This window comes from Diabrotica undecimpunctata, chromosome 7, assembly GCF_040954645.1.
Source record: "Diabrotica undecimpunctata isolate CICGRU chromosome 7, icDiaUnde3, whole genome shotgun sequence".
NCBI lineage: Eukaryota > Metazoa > Arthropoda > Insecta > Coleoptera > Chrysomelidae > Diabrotica > Diabrotica undecimpunctata.
In genome coordinates, this window is record NC_092809.1 from 127,901,436 (window position 1) to 127,920,431 (window position 18,996).

The 18,996-nt window shown below is 33.7% G+C and overlaps 1 protein-coding gene across 1 annotated transcript; it reads right to left on the minus strand.

The window, feature by feature from the left end:
* Positions 1-6,772: 6,772 nt before the first annotated feature.
* Positions 6,773-13,061, minus strand: LOC140446635 (uncharacterized). Its single transcript, XM_072539220.1, has 2 exons — positions 11,976-13,061; positions 6,773-6,889 (listed from the first exon to the last, which is right to left on the minus strand). The coding sequence occupies exons 1-2, from the start codon at positions 13,059-13,061 to the stop codon at positions 6,773-6,775; spliced, it is 1,203 nt and encodes a 400-aa protein (XP_072395321.1).
* Positions 13,062-18,996: the final 5,935 nt, after the last annotated feature.

Genomic DNA, 18,996 nt, shown 5'->3' on the forward strand with positions numbered 1-18,996 from the left:
GAAGGATCTGAAGGTTCTACCAATATAGCATGCATTGCAGGTATGGCAGCTCAACTTATACACTCCGCTATACTCAAGTGAGTTACGTTTATCCTTGTTATTCAAGAAAGTCAATCCTAAATTAGAGGCAGTTTTAAAAGAGATGTTTATGTAGTCATCAAAGATTTTTGCTATTTTATAAGAAAGATCACCTATGTATGTTAAAGATCTGTAAGGTTTTTGTTCCACCATTTCATTAGAATGTTGTGTATATACTTGGTGTTCTAACATTCTATTAGTCTTTTTATGTAAAATTTTATTCACTAGATTAATGGAATAACCATTATTTATAGCTATTTGTTGAATAATTTTTAATTCTTTATTGAATGATGTTAAAGTTAATGGTAACGATATTAAACGATTAATGTAACTGTAGAATGCTGCCATTTTGTGTTGAATAGGATGGTGTGAGTCAGCTGGTATAACTGTACCAGTATGCGTTGGCTTTCTATAAATATCAAGGATAATCGTGCTATTATTTAATGTTAATGTTAAATCTAAGAAATTTAAGCTATTTGAGTCATCTTGAATCTCCAGTGTAAATTTTATGGTGTGGTGTAATTGATTAAGGTAATCTAAGAAAGAGTGTAGATTATCAAGAGAACCACCCCATACAATAAATGTGTCATCTACGTATCTCGAATAGAACTTGATGTAATTAGTAAAAGGATTGTTATTCAATATTTTGTTAGATTCAAGATCATTCAAAAAGATATCTGCAAGAATTGGGGATAGAGGGGAACCCATTGCTAGTCCATCTGGTTGCACAAATGTCTCGTTATTGAAATTGAAAAAATTCTGGCTCAGGCAAATATTCAAAAGCTCTGCATATTCAATTATTTGATTAGGAGAGTAATTGTTATTCCACAAGTCCATAGTAATTATACTAATGACTTCTTGTGTTGGGATATTTGTAAATAGATTAGTGATATCTAAGGATATCAGTATGTCACCTGTGGAAAACTTTAATGAAGTTAATTTATTGGCTAAACTTAGATTATTATTAACTATATATTCAAATTTATTATTGTATAATGTTTTAAGGAATTGATTTAAATATGTTGCTAAGGCAAATGTTGGAGAGTTCGAAAAAGATACTACAGGTCTGATTGGGATGTCTTCGAAAATGTTTGTTTTATGTATTTTCAATAGCCCATATAATCGGGGAATAATTGATTTGTTTGGTGAAAGTTTCTTTTTGGTGATAGCATCTAGTACTTCATTACTGTCATTAATTAAGGTTTTAACTTTATTGGTAAAAGATTTAATATTGACTGCTTTAGTTATGAACTTATTGTCATCAATGAATTTCAATACTTTTTTAGTGTAATCAGAGGTATTCAAGACAACTACTGTATTACCTTTATCTGCTTTTGTTATTGTTAGATTATTCTCTGTTATTTTTTGATTAATGGATTTTATGACATGTTTGAAGTTGTTATTAGATCTGAAAGCAGCTCTGTGGTTATGAGTATTGTTTGATTTTACCATATCTTTTCTAAATAAAACCTTTAGTTTATCCCTGATTTCTTCTGTGTGGTCATTCGGGACTAATGTTAAGATACTTTCACATTCTGCTCCAAGTAACTCTAGATTTTTTAGGTGTTGTTTTCTAGAATCTAGGGGGGGGTTAAATTTAAATCCCTTTTGGAGCAAGTTGGTCTCATTGGTTGAAAACACTGTTGTTGAGTAGTTAATGAATGGTGTATAAAAGGGGTGTTGTGCAGAGGTTGTTGAGTAATCGCCTGGGTCAGAAGAAAAAGATGTATTTGGACTAGGGGTATGATTGGGTGTCTCGTTCAGACTAGAAGTAGAAAAGGAAGAAGAAAAGTTATTCATTATTTGTTCTGAAAGATTTGAAACATCTATAGAATTATTATAAGAGCTAGGTATATGTGAAGAATTGTGATTAAGATTATTTGATGTTAGGTCATTATTAGTTTGTGTACTTAAAATTCTATTGTTATTGTGTTGGTTAGTTTTGTACTTTAAATTATTGATTTTTGTACTTGATTTTCTGTACTGTTGGTTAGTTTTGTACTTTAAATTATTGATTTTTGTACTTGATTTTCTGTACTGTCTCCTCCTATTGTTTTCAGCATTTTAACTTTGTATCGTGACCTGAAGATGCTTTGCATATTGTAGAAAGCGAAACCGGTCGTCCGATTAGTTAAATTAAATTGATTGTGAGTAAGTCTAACTTATTATTTCTTTCACCTTTTGTTTACAATACTTTAACGGAACGACAACTATAAACTTCAAAACTGAAAACTACTTTAAAACAGTTTATAACTACTGTTATAAGCTGTTAACAACACCTGTTTATATATTTTTTCTGACGTTCCAAACTTCACTAGACATTTCAGGATTGACATCTCGAATATTCTAGACTTCTTCTTTCTCAAGGAACTTGTTTTGTGTCGGATAAATCTTACGGAATTTTCGAAATAATAATAATAATATCAATAATAACCTGTGGGAGTTTTTTGTCAGTAATTCTATCCAGATACCCAGAGGGTAGCAGGGATACCTGCCGTGGAACAAAAACTGACACCTGGCAGTAGGTATAAAAAGCACACCCATGATAATGGAGTATAATAATTTATGTTTAGGATCGCTGCCTGGGGATTGCCAGGGCACGTCTGGAGCTGGCGCTGGATGTGACAGCATGCGGGACGTCGGTGACAGGGTGTTGAGGAGGCGGGCCACTGTTATACAATTAGCTACAGACCAACAAGAACAACTACCACAAGCGAACTAAACAACAACAACAGCTCCACTCGCTGAAGGTGCTGCGCTGGAATATCAGAAAACGCCGGTGCTCACTCAAGCGGGACGACCGAGGCAGCTCATGAAGTGGACTGTGTTCATGAATGAAAATATTTTGCGCTTTTATTATAAGGTGGCAAACCTTAGTCAAGAAACGATAGCCTATCGACAAAATCTGTATGCCGAATTTTGCAGAGAGTGCCCAGAAACACAAGTAACTGAACAACGAGTAGCAGATCAATAATATATTAAATATCAGAAATATTCTTTTCCCAGAGACCAGACGCAATACTATCAGAAGCGAAATCAAACGGGAGATTCATAATCAAGAGTTAGTTGGAAATCAAGCCCTTAATGAAATACAAGAGCCAATTCCTGAGGTCATACAAGAACAAGAAACTCAACCTGATAACACACAGCAGGACAACGAGTTGCGCGATAGCCTAGTTAACGAAATGGCACGCGCCGTAAAAGAGTTTAATAGAACAAACCCACTTAGCATACCACCTTTACCAAGAGTAAACTCTTGTAAGAAACTAGGTGTGCTGTTACAAATTGTAAACACTGAAGTCCTGCCCAATTATGTTGTAGAAGCCCATACATTGGAATATATGCACACGCTGATTTACTGTGCAGCAACAGCAACTGCTAATGTTAGACCAGAACACGACGGGGTATTTATATCGGAAGGCCAGATAACAGAGTTGCACCTTGGGAAAAACGGCTGCTAACGAAAATTGAATCATTGGTCAAATCACGGAATATGTTCGAGAAACAACAAGTAAAAAAGTAATCAAAAGAGCTGAAGAAATAATGCTAACCACCGCAAGACACTCACAATATAATTCAGAAAACAACACACAACAGTGACTAAGCACATTAAAACAAAAACTTTCCGTTTACTCAGGCCGACTAAGGAGATACAAAATTAATAACCAACGAAACTCCGACAATACGCTTTTTGAAAATGCCGAGAAGGTGTTCTATCGAAAACTTAATTCTACTGCAGAAAGTGTCAATAAATCTTAACCAAGCCGAGAAGAAATCCATGAGTTTTGGGGAAATCAACCCAATGTTGGATGGATCTTTTATCCAATCAATCAGGGAAAAACTTATTTAATTCCCAAAGATCAAAATAACACCCAAGATCCAACCAAGTACAGCCCAATTACTTGTCTTCCAACTCTGTATAAATTGGTCACATCCTGTTTAGCCCGGCGTATCAACCAACACCGTGCTCTAAACAATATCATAGAGCCTCAACAGAAAGGATGCAATAAGGGTTCCATGGGCTGCAAAGAACAACTTATTATCGACTCTGTCATTTCTAACCAAGCATATAGCAAAAAACGGAATCTCTTTTTTCATCGACTACAAGAAATCGTTTGATTCAGTGCCGCATAAATGGCTTATAGATATATTAAAAATACATAAAGTCGATGATAACAAAATGACCTTTTCATAACATATAATGTCAGCTTGGAATACAAAAATTCACCTTCAAATACCTGGTGAAAACAATATCGAAACTGATATTGTGAAATATGTAAAATATTGCCATCAACCTGGGCCTATTTCAAGGAGATTCGTTGAGTCCACTTTGGTTTTGTCTAGCGATGAACCACCTATTAAAGATACTGAACTTAACTTACACAGGTTTTAGCATCAAAAATAACACTACTGTTGTTGCAAAGCTTAAACATCTATTATATATGGATGATTTAAAACTATTGGCTTTCACTTGGAGCCACCTAGAGTGACAGATGCTAAAAACAGTAGAAAATTTCTCTGATGATATTAGTATGCACTTCGGTCTTGAAGTGCCGTATCTTAAATATAATCAAAGGAAAGGTTCAGCCCGGCGGATTCCATATGTAAAACGGCCAGAACATCGAGGCCATGGGTAAAAATGATATGTATAAATACCTCGGAATAAAGCAAGCGCGGAAGAGTGACCATAAGCAAATGAAAACTGAGATAACAACTGAGTTTATACGAAGGAAAAAACAGCTGCTTCGTTTACACATTAACAGAAAAATTTGTTTAAGGCACTAAACACCTACATGCATTTTCCGCGCTTAGCTACTTATTTGGTATTGTTAAGTAGACAAAAACGGATAAAAAAAATCTTCAGCGAAAAGTACGAACACACCTCACAAAAGTACAAAAACACCATCCTCGAAGTGCAGTAGAAAGAACAACATTACTGCGGTATTTAGGAGGACGAGGACTTATAGATATAAGTGAGCAACTGGAAAAACAGATTACTAATTTAAGAATTTATTTTCAGGTGCAGGCTGAGACATCTACTCTACATCGCGCGATTTGTGTAGTAGATGATACAACACTGATCAAACTGAGGGAATCAGAAATGCACATAAACCATCTTACTAAGGACAATAAAATGCGCACCTGGATGGGTAAACCTCTGCACGGGCGACATCTTAATGATGTCAGGCAAGACCATGTCGATAATATAGCGTCGAACTATTGGCTGACATCAGGAAAAATGTTCCCTGAAACAAAAGGTTCACTACTGGCCATTCAGGATCAGGTTATATCAACCAAAAATTACCTGAAATATATCGTCAAAGACATTCAGGTCCAAAACGACAAATGACGATATGGATGTCAAGCTCAGGAAACCATCCAACATCTCACCGGGGGCTGTCAGGAATTTGCTGCAACAAAATATAAGGAACGGCACGACTCAGTAGGAAAGATCCTTCATTAAGAGATAGCTATCAAACTGTGACTTCTTCAAACAAATCATCTTCCATATTATCAATACGTTCCTGAGAGTATACTTGAGAATGACAACTATAAGCTATACTGGGACCGCACTGTGCTCACAGATCAAACAGTGGCACATAATAGACCATATCTCATACTATTTAATAAACTAAAGAGACAAACAAAATTAATTGATGTGGCGATACCCAACAACAATAATCTTTGTGTTAAACAGAACGAAAATATTTCCAAGTACAGGGATCTTTAAATTCAAATACGAAGACAATGGAGAATGAAAAGTACCCAGATAATACCTATTATTCTCTTTACTACTGGCGTCATTCCAAAGAACCTCCTAGAAAACATAAGAAAGCTAGGTCTATCATACAGAAAGCTGTACTACTCTCAACGTCCAGATGTGTACGAACATTTTTGGGAGATACTCCAGTATACCAAGTCAACTAGGGCTCGATAACACGGAAAGAGTCACACCAGAGTTCAATCTATTTATCTAGGATGAGTGAATTTTCCCCTTAGACCTCTTAGAGGAAGTGTGAGCCATACGGCTAAATCTGGATAACAATAATAATAATAATAAGACACATGAATATAAAACTATAATTGTATATATATTGTATGTAGTAAATTATATAAGAAGTGTACAGTAAATATTGTAAGTGTTCTAATGAATTATGAAGTTGAACTAACTCTATACCTAACGAAATTTTGGTTTATTGATTAAAAAATTAAAAAGTAATTGTTGACTTTAGCTATAGGACCATCTTGTTTCACTTATTTCTAAGATAAATATTTGTATGCTACAAATTTCTGTTGTACAAATGTAGTTCATAAGCATTTTTCCCAGTATGTACATAGTTTTTAATATTCTATGTTTCAAATTTCATTAGCTTTCTACTATTGATTTTGATATTTTTATTTGTTACCGTATATAAAAATATTCTGTGTAAGAAATCTAACTTTATAAAGTAGTTTCCAACAAGTATCCCTAGTGTTACAATTACCATTTGTCTGTTTGGGTTTTTCTCTCAATTTCAATTGTCAACTCTTATCTTTAACTACTTGATTTACCTAAACCAAGTAAACGGTGAAGCAGCGAAACGTTTTAGAATATATATTTAATTCATCAGCCATTAATGTAAGTGTGGAAACACGAATGTTCCGAGTCCCTGACGTAAGCTGACAAACCCAAGCTGAATTTCAACATTTTATCTCAATATTTCCGCACGACGTGAATAGTAGCTGTCGGAGAACGTGAATCCGAAACTTTAATATCGACTTCATGATGAGCAAATGTGTAAACTTTCCATGAATCGTTCCATTGCTTTATCTTGTAGTTTTAATATAGTTAGAGAAAATTATTATCGAAAATTAGTTAGAGTTACCGTATTATAGTTATAATTTTGAAATTGCAGATCTATGTCTGTGTCAATATATGAAACAATAATTAAACACATCTTTTCAATTAAACTGGACTGTTTTTATTAATAATATCACTTGATATAACATAACACAGACCAACGATGAAAAAACTTTCTCGATCAAATTACCTCTATCTTATACAGTGATGAGTGTCTTACCACCCGGCAAAATAGCGGAAAGGATAGAAGACAAATTAAGTTGTGAGATAGTACGAGATAAGGCTAGTTATTAGACGTGTCTATTTGACTTCAGTCATAATTATACGGATGACCTCGAAAATATTTTATTTTAATAATTTCTAATGTTAGAATAAATGATTAAATATATTAAGATATATTATAGTAAAAAACATTCATTAGTAGCGATTTCAAATTATAAATCTTTAAGTTTATTTAATAATAAAAATAACTCAACTGAAATATTTGACTAAACTAAATAGGTATGTTCAGTCCGAAAACAATTGTTTTATGTAGAGTTGGCGTAATAGTTAGAGACGTTGTCTATTGATAAGAAGACTGGGGTTCAATTCACACCAAAGGCAGAGAACAACCGAACACGATTGTGTTCGATTATTCTATGCCAAGGGTAACATTTTTGTTTTACTCAATCAAAAATAATAGAAAATATGATACATATTAGGTAACATTTTTTCGAAAAACTCATTATTTACAATTTATTCTTATTCCAATGTTATAACATAGAAATACAAAATATTTCAAATTCAATTCCAGTTTTACAGTCTTCAGTTGTGAATGGAAAATAATCCATTGAAGACTGTTTAATGTCAAATCCATCACCAAATTCTCAGTGTTAATATCAATTCCTCTGTACAGGTAATGATTTTCAAAACAATTGACGATATTGGAATGGATGCGCGCGAACAGCTACCTGCTTTATAGCTAACCAAATCATCAGGCCTTCAAGTTATCAAATAATAACACATCGAGAAGTATTTTTTACGGTAAACAGAAACTTTTTATTGAAAAACAATTCGTGAAAAGGATTTTAACGGTCGAGGATAAAGTGCAAATTGTTGTCTGGCATGTGAGTGGATTATCAGACAACATGCTTAGACAACAATTTGTAAATATGTTTCCAAATAGGCCGGCTCCAGCACGATCAACAATTCAGTCTATTATTCGTAATTTTTTTACTTATGGATCCGTGTTTGATCCAAGAGGAGTTCGCAGACGAAGGGAGGTAAATCCAGATTTGGAACTAAGGGACACTTTGATTTGTGCAAGTATTGAGCAAAATCCTACCCAATCAACACCTCGTCTCGGAGAACAATGTGGAATTCCAAGATTTAGAGTAGGTGAAATTTTGTAAAGACATCGATACCGTCCCTATAAACTTCATAAATCCAACGAACAATTCCCTGGGGATCAATGTAGACGTTTAGAATTTTGTCAAACTGCAATGGAAATGTCACATCAAGATGAATATTTTTTAGAGAACGTTTTGTTCACCGATGAATGTACGTTTTCATTGCATGGCCGTCACAATTCAATCAATGCTAGGTATTGATCTCGAGGAAATCCTCGTCAGATTTATGTCGCTCGTACCCAGCGTCTTCGCAAAGTAAATGTTTGGGGAGGCATAATAGGGAATCATGTCATTGGTCCATTTTTTATAGACGGTATGTTGACTGGGCGGAAATACTTGGAACTTCTGCAAAATGAAATTGTCCCAGCTCTTTGTAATTTACCAATACCTTTTCATTCCATATGGTTTCTACACGATGGTTATCCTGTACATAATTCTGGCATCGTCAGTGAATATCTTAGTGCGACTTTTTCTAATCGATTGATTAGTGGCCACGGATATTTTTTTATTTCTGTAGAATTTTTACTTATTTAAACATTCTTTAAAAGTTTTTACTTTATTTTCGAAAGTACGATGATACTGTTTTGTCAATAAGATTTTTTGTTTTAACTTTAGTTTTTGTTTAGTTTTGTTTAGTGATTCATAGCAAAACGATCTTTGCATAATTTCAAATTATTAAAACAAAAAAAAAAAGAAAACCACATGTGGGTTTTGAACTCTAATCGTCTGCGATGTCTGTATCGCAATGTCGAATTTTTTCCAGTAATCCACGAAGGATATATAATTATTCCGTGACAAGAGTGTATGAAACTCCTTAAATCATAGTAGAAATTATTCTTGGTTAATAATTTAAAACTTTAGATTAAATAATCACTATTAATTAAATTATTTTATTCACATTTTTGCTTTATTGTGGTCAATCAGTTTTTACTTTATGCGAAATTAAAAAATGGAAATACGTCACACATTCGACGTTACTCATAATAATTATGACCGAGGTGATTTAGCTCGTATCTAAAGTCTAAAGGTGTGAGACTATCGATAGTGGTAATGTAATGTAATATAAATTATAGGTTTTTCCGATTATTTCCCACCTCTACGAGTTTCATCTCTTTTTATTTCACAAGGTAACTGTGTTTTCTATCTCTTACGTTAAAAAGCCGGGTGGTAAGATACTCATCACTGTATATTTTAGTGTGCTGAGTCCGAAAGTTATATTAAAAATTCTTTCACAATTTAACATTTAAAATTGAATAATATCACTTTATTTTGTTTAACGAGCAGAGAAATTGCAACGTTATAAACGTCACATCTTTATTAATTTATATATAAATGCAATGAAGTTCAGAAGAGGATACATCACTTTTACAATACCAACATTAAACGCTACAATTTACGTAGACGTGATGTAAAATTTCATGTAGGTGACAAAGTCTGGAAGAAAAATAAAATCCTTTCAAAAGTTGTGGATGATATTTCTGCTAAATAAGCTCCCAAATTTATTCCGTGTATTATACATAAAGTTTTATCTCCTTTTGTATATAATCTTAAGGATTTTTTTTTTTTTTTTTTTTTTTTTTTTTATTTTTTTTTTATTTAAAATTAACGTGTCTCGACAGCTTATGGTCATTGACACGGGTACAGTAGTTTACAACATTATACATATTTTATATAGGTATAGGTACAAGAATTTGATATGAACATTTTTTTTTATAGAAAGGTTAGAACAATAAAGCTTATCACTATGCACTGTTTATATTAGCTGAAATAAACTTGTTTCTTTTAAAAATCTAAGAACACTGTCAAAACGGTTTGGAACACTGAGAATGTCTTTTAGATTTCCTTTTAGGTTGTGCTTGTTTCTGGAAGAGTCATACTGGCAGCAGTCCACTATCACGTGTTTGATGGAAAGGACGTTATTACAGTAGTGGCATACTGGAGGGTTTTCTGATGCCATAAGGTATCCATGTGTGAGACGTGTATGCCCTATTCGTAGTCGGTGAATAACTGATTTTTCTTTCCTGTTCATAGAGGAGATATTGACGCGAGATAAGTTGGGCTAAACTTCATGCAGCTTAGTTTTTGTTTTACTCCACAGGTCCGCCCATGAGCTGAGGATTTTTTGTTTTACCAATATTTTAAGATCCGTATGGATTTGGACCTCTTGGAAGGCTATGTCAGAAGAACATGCTGCTTTAGCGGCTTGGTCTGCTTTTTCGTTTCCCAATATACCAACATGAGATGGAGTCCAGATCATTACGACTTTTATGTTAGCAGAATATAGTTGGTTACAGATAGTGTGGATTTCCTGGACTAGTGGGTTTTTCGAGAAAATGCATCTTATTGAATAAATCGAGGAAAGTGCAAATGGCGATTTTTATGCTTTCATTTGAAGTAGGACGGATTGAAGTCTTTAATGCTTGGAGTATTCCATATAATTCTGCGGTATAGATACTACAACTTTTAGGCAATCGCACAGAGTTTATTATCGTCGTCAGTGTGGACACAGCAGAGCCACAACAGTCTTCATTCTTGGACGCATCGGTGTATAAAATTTCATCAAATTGTGTTAAGTTAAGGATGTTTTGGAAGGATTTTCTAAGGATTAAGTTTGGGGTTTCTGTTTTGTCGAATCTGCATAAATCAGTATTGAATATTGGTAGATTGTGCATCCATGGAGCTGTCTTGGGGGTATAAATAGAAGTAGTATTGGAGAGGTTGATGGAATCTAATAAAGGAGATAATATTTGTGGTAATGTGAGAGACTGATTGGAAGCGTTTACTGGGGGAGGTTCTATGGGATTGATTAGATTTATTACCGGGTTACTTGGGTTTGCTGATATTCTTACAAAGTATGAAAGTAGAAGCTGCTGCCTTCTTAGATGGAGTGGTGGCTCTGAAGATTCAACGCACAGACTTTCGGCGGGGCTTGATTTGAAAACACCGAGGCATAGTCGTAGGGATGTATTTTGAATCGTGTTTAGAGACTTTAGTAGGGAGCTACTAGATGTCATATAAAGAATACTGCCATAATCTAGCTTAGAGCGAATTAACGCTCTATATATTTTAAGAAGAGATTCTTCGTCAGCTCCCCAAGAAAAGCTAGCAAGAGATTTAAGTAAATTGATTCTTTGGGTACAGTTTCCTTTAAGTTTCTGAATATGCTGTCTCCAGATAAGCTTTTTATCAAAGGTGATACCAAGAAGTGTCAAATAATTAACTGTTTGTAAACGAAGTCCGTTTAGAGTTATAGAGGGTGGATTAGGTTTATGCTTTTTGGTAAAGTGAATTACTTTGGATTTAGGAGCTGAAAACACAAATCCAGCACGCGTGGACTAGGTGCCTATTTTGTTTATTGTGTTTTGTAGCAAAGTGCTGGTGGTAGCTGTGACTCTGCCTCGGCAGTATAATATAATATCATCAGCATATATCGAGTACCTGACTGGTGGTTCTATATATGAGGAAAAATCATTCATGCTAAGTAAAAATCAGGTAGTGCTTAAGACTGAGCCCTGAGGCAAACCGTTGTCCAAAGCGTGTGGTTTTGATATTTTTCCATTTGTTAATACTCTAAAATATCGACTTGTTAAAAAATTTTTTAAAAATAAATAAATGTTACCAGTTAAATTATATTCCGTTAATTTTCTTAGAATTAGAGGTCTTTGTACAGTGTCGAAGGCACTTTGGATATCTAAAGTTACTGCTATGACTTCGCTTCTATTCGAAAATGCATTAACAATGTCAGTATGTAGTGTGACCAGGTTATCTATTGTACTTCGATTTGATCTGAAACCTGTTTGGAATGGGTCAAGGATATTATTTCTTTCTAGATACCATAGTAAGCGTTTATTGACCATCTTTTCTAACAGTTTACATAGTGAACAAGTGAGAGAAATTGGTCTATATGATTTTAGAAGATTTGGAGATGAGTCATTCTTTTTAATAGGAATTGTAGTCGCTTGTCGCCATAACGTTGGGAACTGGTTTTGAGACCAGATCTTATTATACAACTCTAACAGTTTGAGATGTGTGTCTGGATGGAGATTTTTTAAGAATATTGATGGGATATCGTCAGGACCGGCTGCTGAGTTTTTCAATGAAGATATGGGTTCGTTTAATTCTAGGAGATTAAAAGGAAGATTCAAAGAGCTGGTGTTAAAAAATATTTTGGGGCTGGAAATGTTGGTATCTGAGTTATTGGAAAGATTCGGAATATTTGACTTATCTGAAAAGTGAGAGGCAAAGATATCTGCACTATGTTGATCATCGGTAACTGTATGATCCTGCAGGGAGATGGCGGCTATTTTGCTGGATGTATTATGACCTTTCATACGTCTTATCTTTGACCACATTTGCGCCGGAGAAGTATCTTTTGTGATTGAACTAACGTATTGATTCCATGAGGATTTCTTACTTTCTTTTAAAATACGCCTAGAATTGGCCCTAAGTTTTTTAAAATTTATTAAATCCGTGGTGGTACGGGTCTTCCGGAATTTATTTAATGCTTTTTTGCATTGTTTGACAGCTATTTTGCACGACTCATTCCACCACGGAACAGGTTTCTTGGAAGGATCAATCGCGCATTTACCAATACATTCCTCAGCAGATTCAGTTAAACAATTATTTAATAGTTTTACATCTGTATCTATATCATTGTTAAAAAGTAATTCATTGGTTTTTCCGTTAACAGTGATTCTGAAAAGATCCCAGTTTGCTTGAGTGATTTTCCATTTTGTTATAATTCTTGAGGGCATTTTTGACTGGTCAGAGATAAGAATAGGAAAATGATTACTATCATAGAGACTGTTTAATGTGTACCATGAAAGTAAAAGAAATATTCCGGGATTACAGAAATATAAATCTATGAAAGAGAAACTACCTGATTGGATGTGAAAGTATGTACTACTTCCTGAATTTAGTAAGTTTATATTTACGTTATTTAGGAAATTTTCGATTGTTTTACCTCTTCCAAATGTGTTTTCGGATCCCCACATAGTATTATGTGCATTAAAGTCGAGGTTTGTGTTTAGCGGAAATTCTTTATGGAAAATATCAGTGGAAACAAAAATTGATGCTCCGCCACTGGCACGAAGTTGGGTAGTTCGAATATAGTGGTAACCTGTATAATTTTTATGTTGTCCGGAATATTTATCAGTGAAGTTTGTTTCTTGTAGGCATAGAAAGTCAGGAGAAGACTCAGATATGAGCTGTTCAAGGCGTGGACGACGGGGATAAAATCCGTCACAATTCCATTGTGTCAGTGTGAAGGTTGAAATTAATATGTAGAGTGTTTGGATGTTTGCGAGGTTTGTGAACTATCAGACAGGTATTCTTTATCACAAGCATCCTGGGAATTATCCAGACTGTTTATACTTTCAGAATCATCTGTTGCAGAATGTATTTTAGTTTTAATTTTTTTAATTAAGCGTGTAATTCTGATTTTTGTAGACCTATCTTTAAAATTAGGGTTTATTGATTGCAAAGTTAAAATGAGTGATTTAATATCTGTTGTGAATTTAAATGCTTCTGAGACAGGGTCACAGCTGCCGTAAGCGTTCTCGATAAAGGCAATTATATTATCAGGAGGAACTGCAAATGCTTCTGGGTTTTGTTTATAGGCTTCGTGTATTGCTTGCTTGGAGTCAGTGGATAGACTGGGGTCGAGAGAAGAACTACGTTTTCGTTTCTTTTTTGTGTTGGAGGTGCTAGAGGAACTAGGAACTGTTTGTTTGGGAGGAAACATAGTTTGTTCTGTTGCAGGGTTTTCCCCAGATTGAAGGGTCTTATCGCTTATAGATGATACAGATGAGCGTGGCCTTTTCTGTGAAAGATGAGAACTTAAACATAGTTTATCTGACTTTTCAGATATTGTATCATTTTCGCAATTCTCTGGGTAAGAAGACAAATAAAATAGATTTGTTTGGAAGGGAGATGATTCAGAATGAGATGGAAATTGTGTATTCTGTTGCTGTGACGTTGATTCGGTGGGGGGATTTGGGAGGACATGGGAAACAGTAGGATTTTCAGATGATAAGTTGTCAGATGAAGTATTGGGACAATTAGAAGCAACATGTCCCGATTGTTTGCATAAGAAACATTCCATTTTGTCCGTAGACAGAAAAATTCTATTATCATTGCCTTCAAAAAAAATTAACAAGGAGGTGTGAAGCTCAAAATTATCAGAGGGAGGAAAAATATATACTTGACGGCGGAAGCTAAGTATGTGGGGGTATTCATCACCTGGAATGCCCGCTTTGAGAAAGGACACGGGGGAGGCTATTTGGAAACCAAGACTTTTCACTGCATTTTCGGCCAGTTCATGGGGAATGTAAGGAGAGATGTTCGAAATTAATATTCTTTTTGTTGGGGAGACAAGTTTACGAATACTTAAAGTAAGGCGTCCGATTTGAACTATTGGATGGGATTTCAGAAGTTGATCAACGAGATTTGAGTTCACTAGATATATGCAGATCCTATTGTTAGATATTCTGGATGCAAAGGAAATATTTTTTGGTCCGATGATGTCACCAATGGCTTTAACGTAGTCTAGAAGTTTAAGGTTTTCTTCTGCGTGAAGAACTATCGCCTGTTCTTTTTTTGGAAAAGATGGTTTCGGTGTAGATTTTGCAGCGGTTACGTATGAATGAGGTGTAGTTGCTGGAATGTTGTTTGTAGCAGTTTGAAGGGCCATTGTTAAGGTAGAAACTGTAGGAGTATTGTTTATATTTGTACTGTCCATGTAAATACAGACAGTAACCTCGTTTTATTTCTCTTCTTTAACTAATTTTGCTATCCAAATTTATATTAAAATCCATTGAATTGGATGGCCAGCAAGAACCAGCAGACTGGTAAAACCAGTCTCTGGTATGCACTTTGTATAAATTAAATATAATTTATATGATTTAATAATATAACAAAAGCAATACGTACAAAACTTGTCCAGAAATCACTTTTCGAAATTACACTATTAAATCTAAATTAAACACTAATTACTACCGATAAGGCAAACTAGATTTTAATTGTACTTGGCACACGTCTTACTCGTTCGAGTGCTAGAACAGGAATCTTACTCTTAAGGATTTAGATGGTAAAGATCTTGGTAATTTTCATGTGAAAGATATTAAGTTAGATGTTACTAATTCTAGTGATGATGAGTCTCAATAATGTTGTATAATATGGTAAAACATTATCTTTTATTATTTTTTTTTCTTTATATTTTGATATTTTTCTAGTTATGATAAACATATTAATCTTGTTTATTTGATAATACCCTAACTGCTTATATATTTCTATTATTTTACTTTGGGTAATTGATTTTGATTTTGATACAATTAAAAGCCTCATCCAGTACTTTGTATATGACAACATGATTTGTTGCATATATACATGGAGTTTTCCTAGGATACATATATCCTAAGGAGATTTTGGGCCAGATTATATGAATCTGTGTTCCTTTTTGGTCTTTTAGAGACAATTAGTATATAGTAGGTATATATATATATATATATATATATATATATATATATATATATATATATATATATATATATATATATATATTTTAAATGACGTGTTTTTTATTATTTCTTTTGGAGTTAAAATAATTCTATGCCTATCTACTTTTAGAAATCTGGTAGAGAATTATGGCGCTTTAAAGTTTGATTGTAGTATACCTACTCTCACTTCTTGTTTTCTTCTATCTTTTGTAAACTATATTTATGCAGTACTTTATTCTTTTGTGTAGATCCCTGATTATATTTAGTTAGAATAACATTTCTTATGTATCATTATCTTATTTGCATTAATAACATACTCTTAGTCTTCTAGGACTTGTTTTATGCAGTTACTATATCTCTTTTGTGTAGAACATTGTCTTATTGGACATATCAAGTAAAGTTTATATGTATTTTTGAGTTGTTTATCAATAATTACATTTGCATATCAATGTCTACATGTTTTTACTCATGCGACGGGTATGCAATCAATAGTCACTGTACTCAATTTTTTCTGACTTCCTCAATTTTTTCTGGCTCCCTCCAATTTTATCGTGTCTCCCTGTAATTTTTTCTGACTTCCTTCTATTTTATCGTGTTTCTATAGTTTCCTATAATTTTTCCTGACTACCTGTAATTTTTCTAATAAACGGGATATCTTTTCTCATATCTTTCCTCAATCATTTGTCAATTCGGGCAAAAACCCAATCACGGGAGTAAACTCATTCACGGAAGTGAACCCATTCACGGGAGTAAATCCACACACAGGAGCAAATCAGTTGTGTTATGTACTTAAACATACATGGAAAATAAAAATTACTTTAAATCATTGATTTATTTATTCGTGACAACTTATTTTAATTGTTTAATAATAATTTAATTAATTTTGCATACAATTTTACAAAATATTTTTAAAAACTATATTTTTTAATAAAAACTCTAGTGCTTCCTTGGATTAATTTTCCTTGTGATGGTGTATCCACAACTTTGAAACGTATGTTTGACTTTGTTTTCACTCTTAAAGATGCGACGTACAACTGTCTATAACTAAAGACGGGTTCAGATAAGATAAGAAGATTCCAACACGTTTCAATGTTTGACGTTGTGCAAGTTAAATTTTTAAAATAATTAACTTCTTGTATGTGAACTAAGTAAATCTAAACTAACATACAGCTTTAAACTATTTTGCTTAAGTCTTACGTTAAAATTATAGTAACCAATATTTTTGGCAATTTTTCAAGAAAATGAATTACTGACAAAGTCGTAAAATTTGCGAGATTTATTTAAGATATTTGAATCATCAATTTGTAGAATGAATAAGCAGTGAATCAACCTTATTGTTTTAAGAACAAAACATGATTAATTATAATTCACTAGATTAAAATGTAGATGGTAGTTCCGATTTCTTTTCTAGATAGCGCTAGGATGTATCTTCCCGGACAAACTGCGATTTCGCTTGACGTGGCTTTCTAGCCTTTTATTAGATTAGACACCTAAATTTGGTCCTAAATACTACCCATAGTGATCGTTTATTATTTAGGTGTTAACTAAAAACTAAGTTTAACCTGTCTTAAAGACCTTCTCCTGTAATTAATTTTACTTCATGATTTAGTCAATTGGCTGGTATCAACCGTTGGACTCTAAAAGTAGAAGAAAGATAGACGCCACTGAAATGTTTTGTTGGAGAAGGATGTTACAAATTCTGTGGAGCGATTGCAGAAAAAATAATTCAATTAATTATTCAAGGAACGGTAGAAGGATGAAGATCATGAAGAAGATCCCTAACAAGATGGATCAACGAAATTAATGGAACATGAAAGACCTTTGCATGAGATAAAAGATACGATCAGAGACGGACAATACACGACATACACACGAAGAGAGAGATAGAAAGAGAGAAAGAGATTAATTATTATGTAGTTTATCCGACTTTTGACGCAATTTTGTTTATTGTCGTATGGCGATTTCCACGTCTATAGTCTTCTATAAGTTTTTAGTTTGAAACACGTATTCATAAGAATTATGTTCTGTTCTTGATACAACTGAAGTAGTCTGTCGTCTCTTTCATTCTGTAGTCCTAGTCCATTTTCACCTATGTTGTTTTTAACTTTGCCATTTTCCATTTTTGCATTAAGATCTCCCATTATTATTTTTATTTTATGTTTTTACATGGTATTTCGTGTGCTGCATTAACACGTTTAGATATCTTTTACAATTGTTCAATGTCAGTATCGGGTTTATCGGTTGTTGAAGCATAGACTTATACATAATGTATAATATTGATGTCGAATAAATTTCCTTGCAGTTTTGAAAGAAGCATGCGATCTAAGTGAAAAAACACGTTTGTAACGCTTTTTTATTCATATAACTTCGCTTATTATGATTCTGATACCATTCCAGTGCTGTTATTACCTGAGTAATACATTATCTCTTTATCAATGTTTATTTTTCATGAATCAGACTCACCTCGCTTCCGAAAATATTTAAATTGTTTATTTATTGGTTAGTGTTATTGATTTTGTCTGCCTTAAACATCCTTTTAATAATCCAGCTGTCAATTTGAATCATTGGTTTATTTTTAAGTTTTTTTACTTCCAGGTGGTTCCTACATCTCGTCGCAAAGATTGTTATACCATCGAAGATTTGCCGAGGACTGGAAGTCAAATGTATGATTGTACTTTGCATAGTTGTTGTTCTTGAGAGATAGTTTTGTAGTTTCCCCTTAGTTTTTACACCGCAGTTTTATAGCCGGTTGAATCGATACTTAATTACCGCCTATGAATGTGTGATATCAAATCCCTGAGAAATTATTTTTCTTCAACCTTTAGTCACTAATAAAATAGATACTACCCAATACCATAACCACAGTAAGTGTACGCATGCTTATTTGGTAAGACCTTCTTCACACCTATTTTACATATCCGTAGGACATTTTTCTATTAGCCCAGTGAGACGCACCGCTTTGGAATTGAGGACTCCCGATTGATCCTTCACTGGAAAATTTACTACTGTAAGAACCTCCAAGAAAAAAAACCAGAAGCGTAGTTCACAGCCCAATACAGTTAATGATATGTTGCTCGAGTTCCATTGGTATTATATACTTTATATTTCATATTTATTAGAGGGTTGTAACTTGGAGGATATGTTACTGACTTCACAATCTGAAGAGTCTGGGTTGAATTCCTGGCACTGACAC

Excerpts from the sequence above, each read along its gene's own strand:
- LOC140446635 (XM_072539220.1), bottom strand. The coding sequence starts at position 13,061 with ATGCCCTCAAGAATTATAACAAAATGGAAAATCACTCAAGCAAACTGG. Across the intron at positions 6,890-11,975 it reads TCCAAAGTGCCTTCGACACT|ATAAAGCAATGGAACGATTC; the intron begins GTACAAAGACCT and ends TAAAACTACAAG.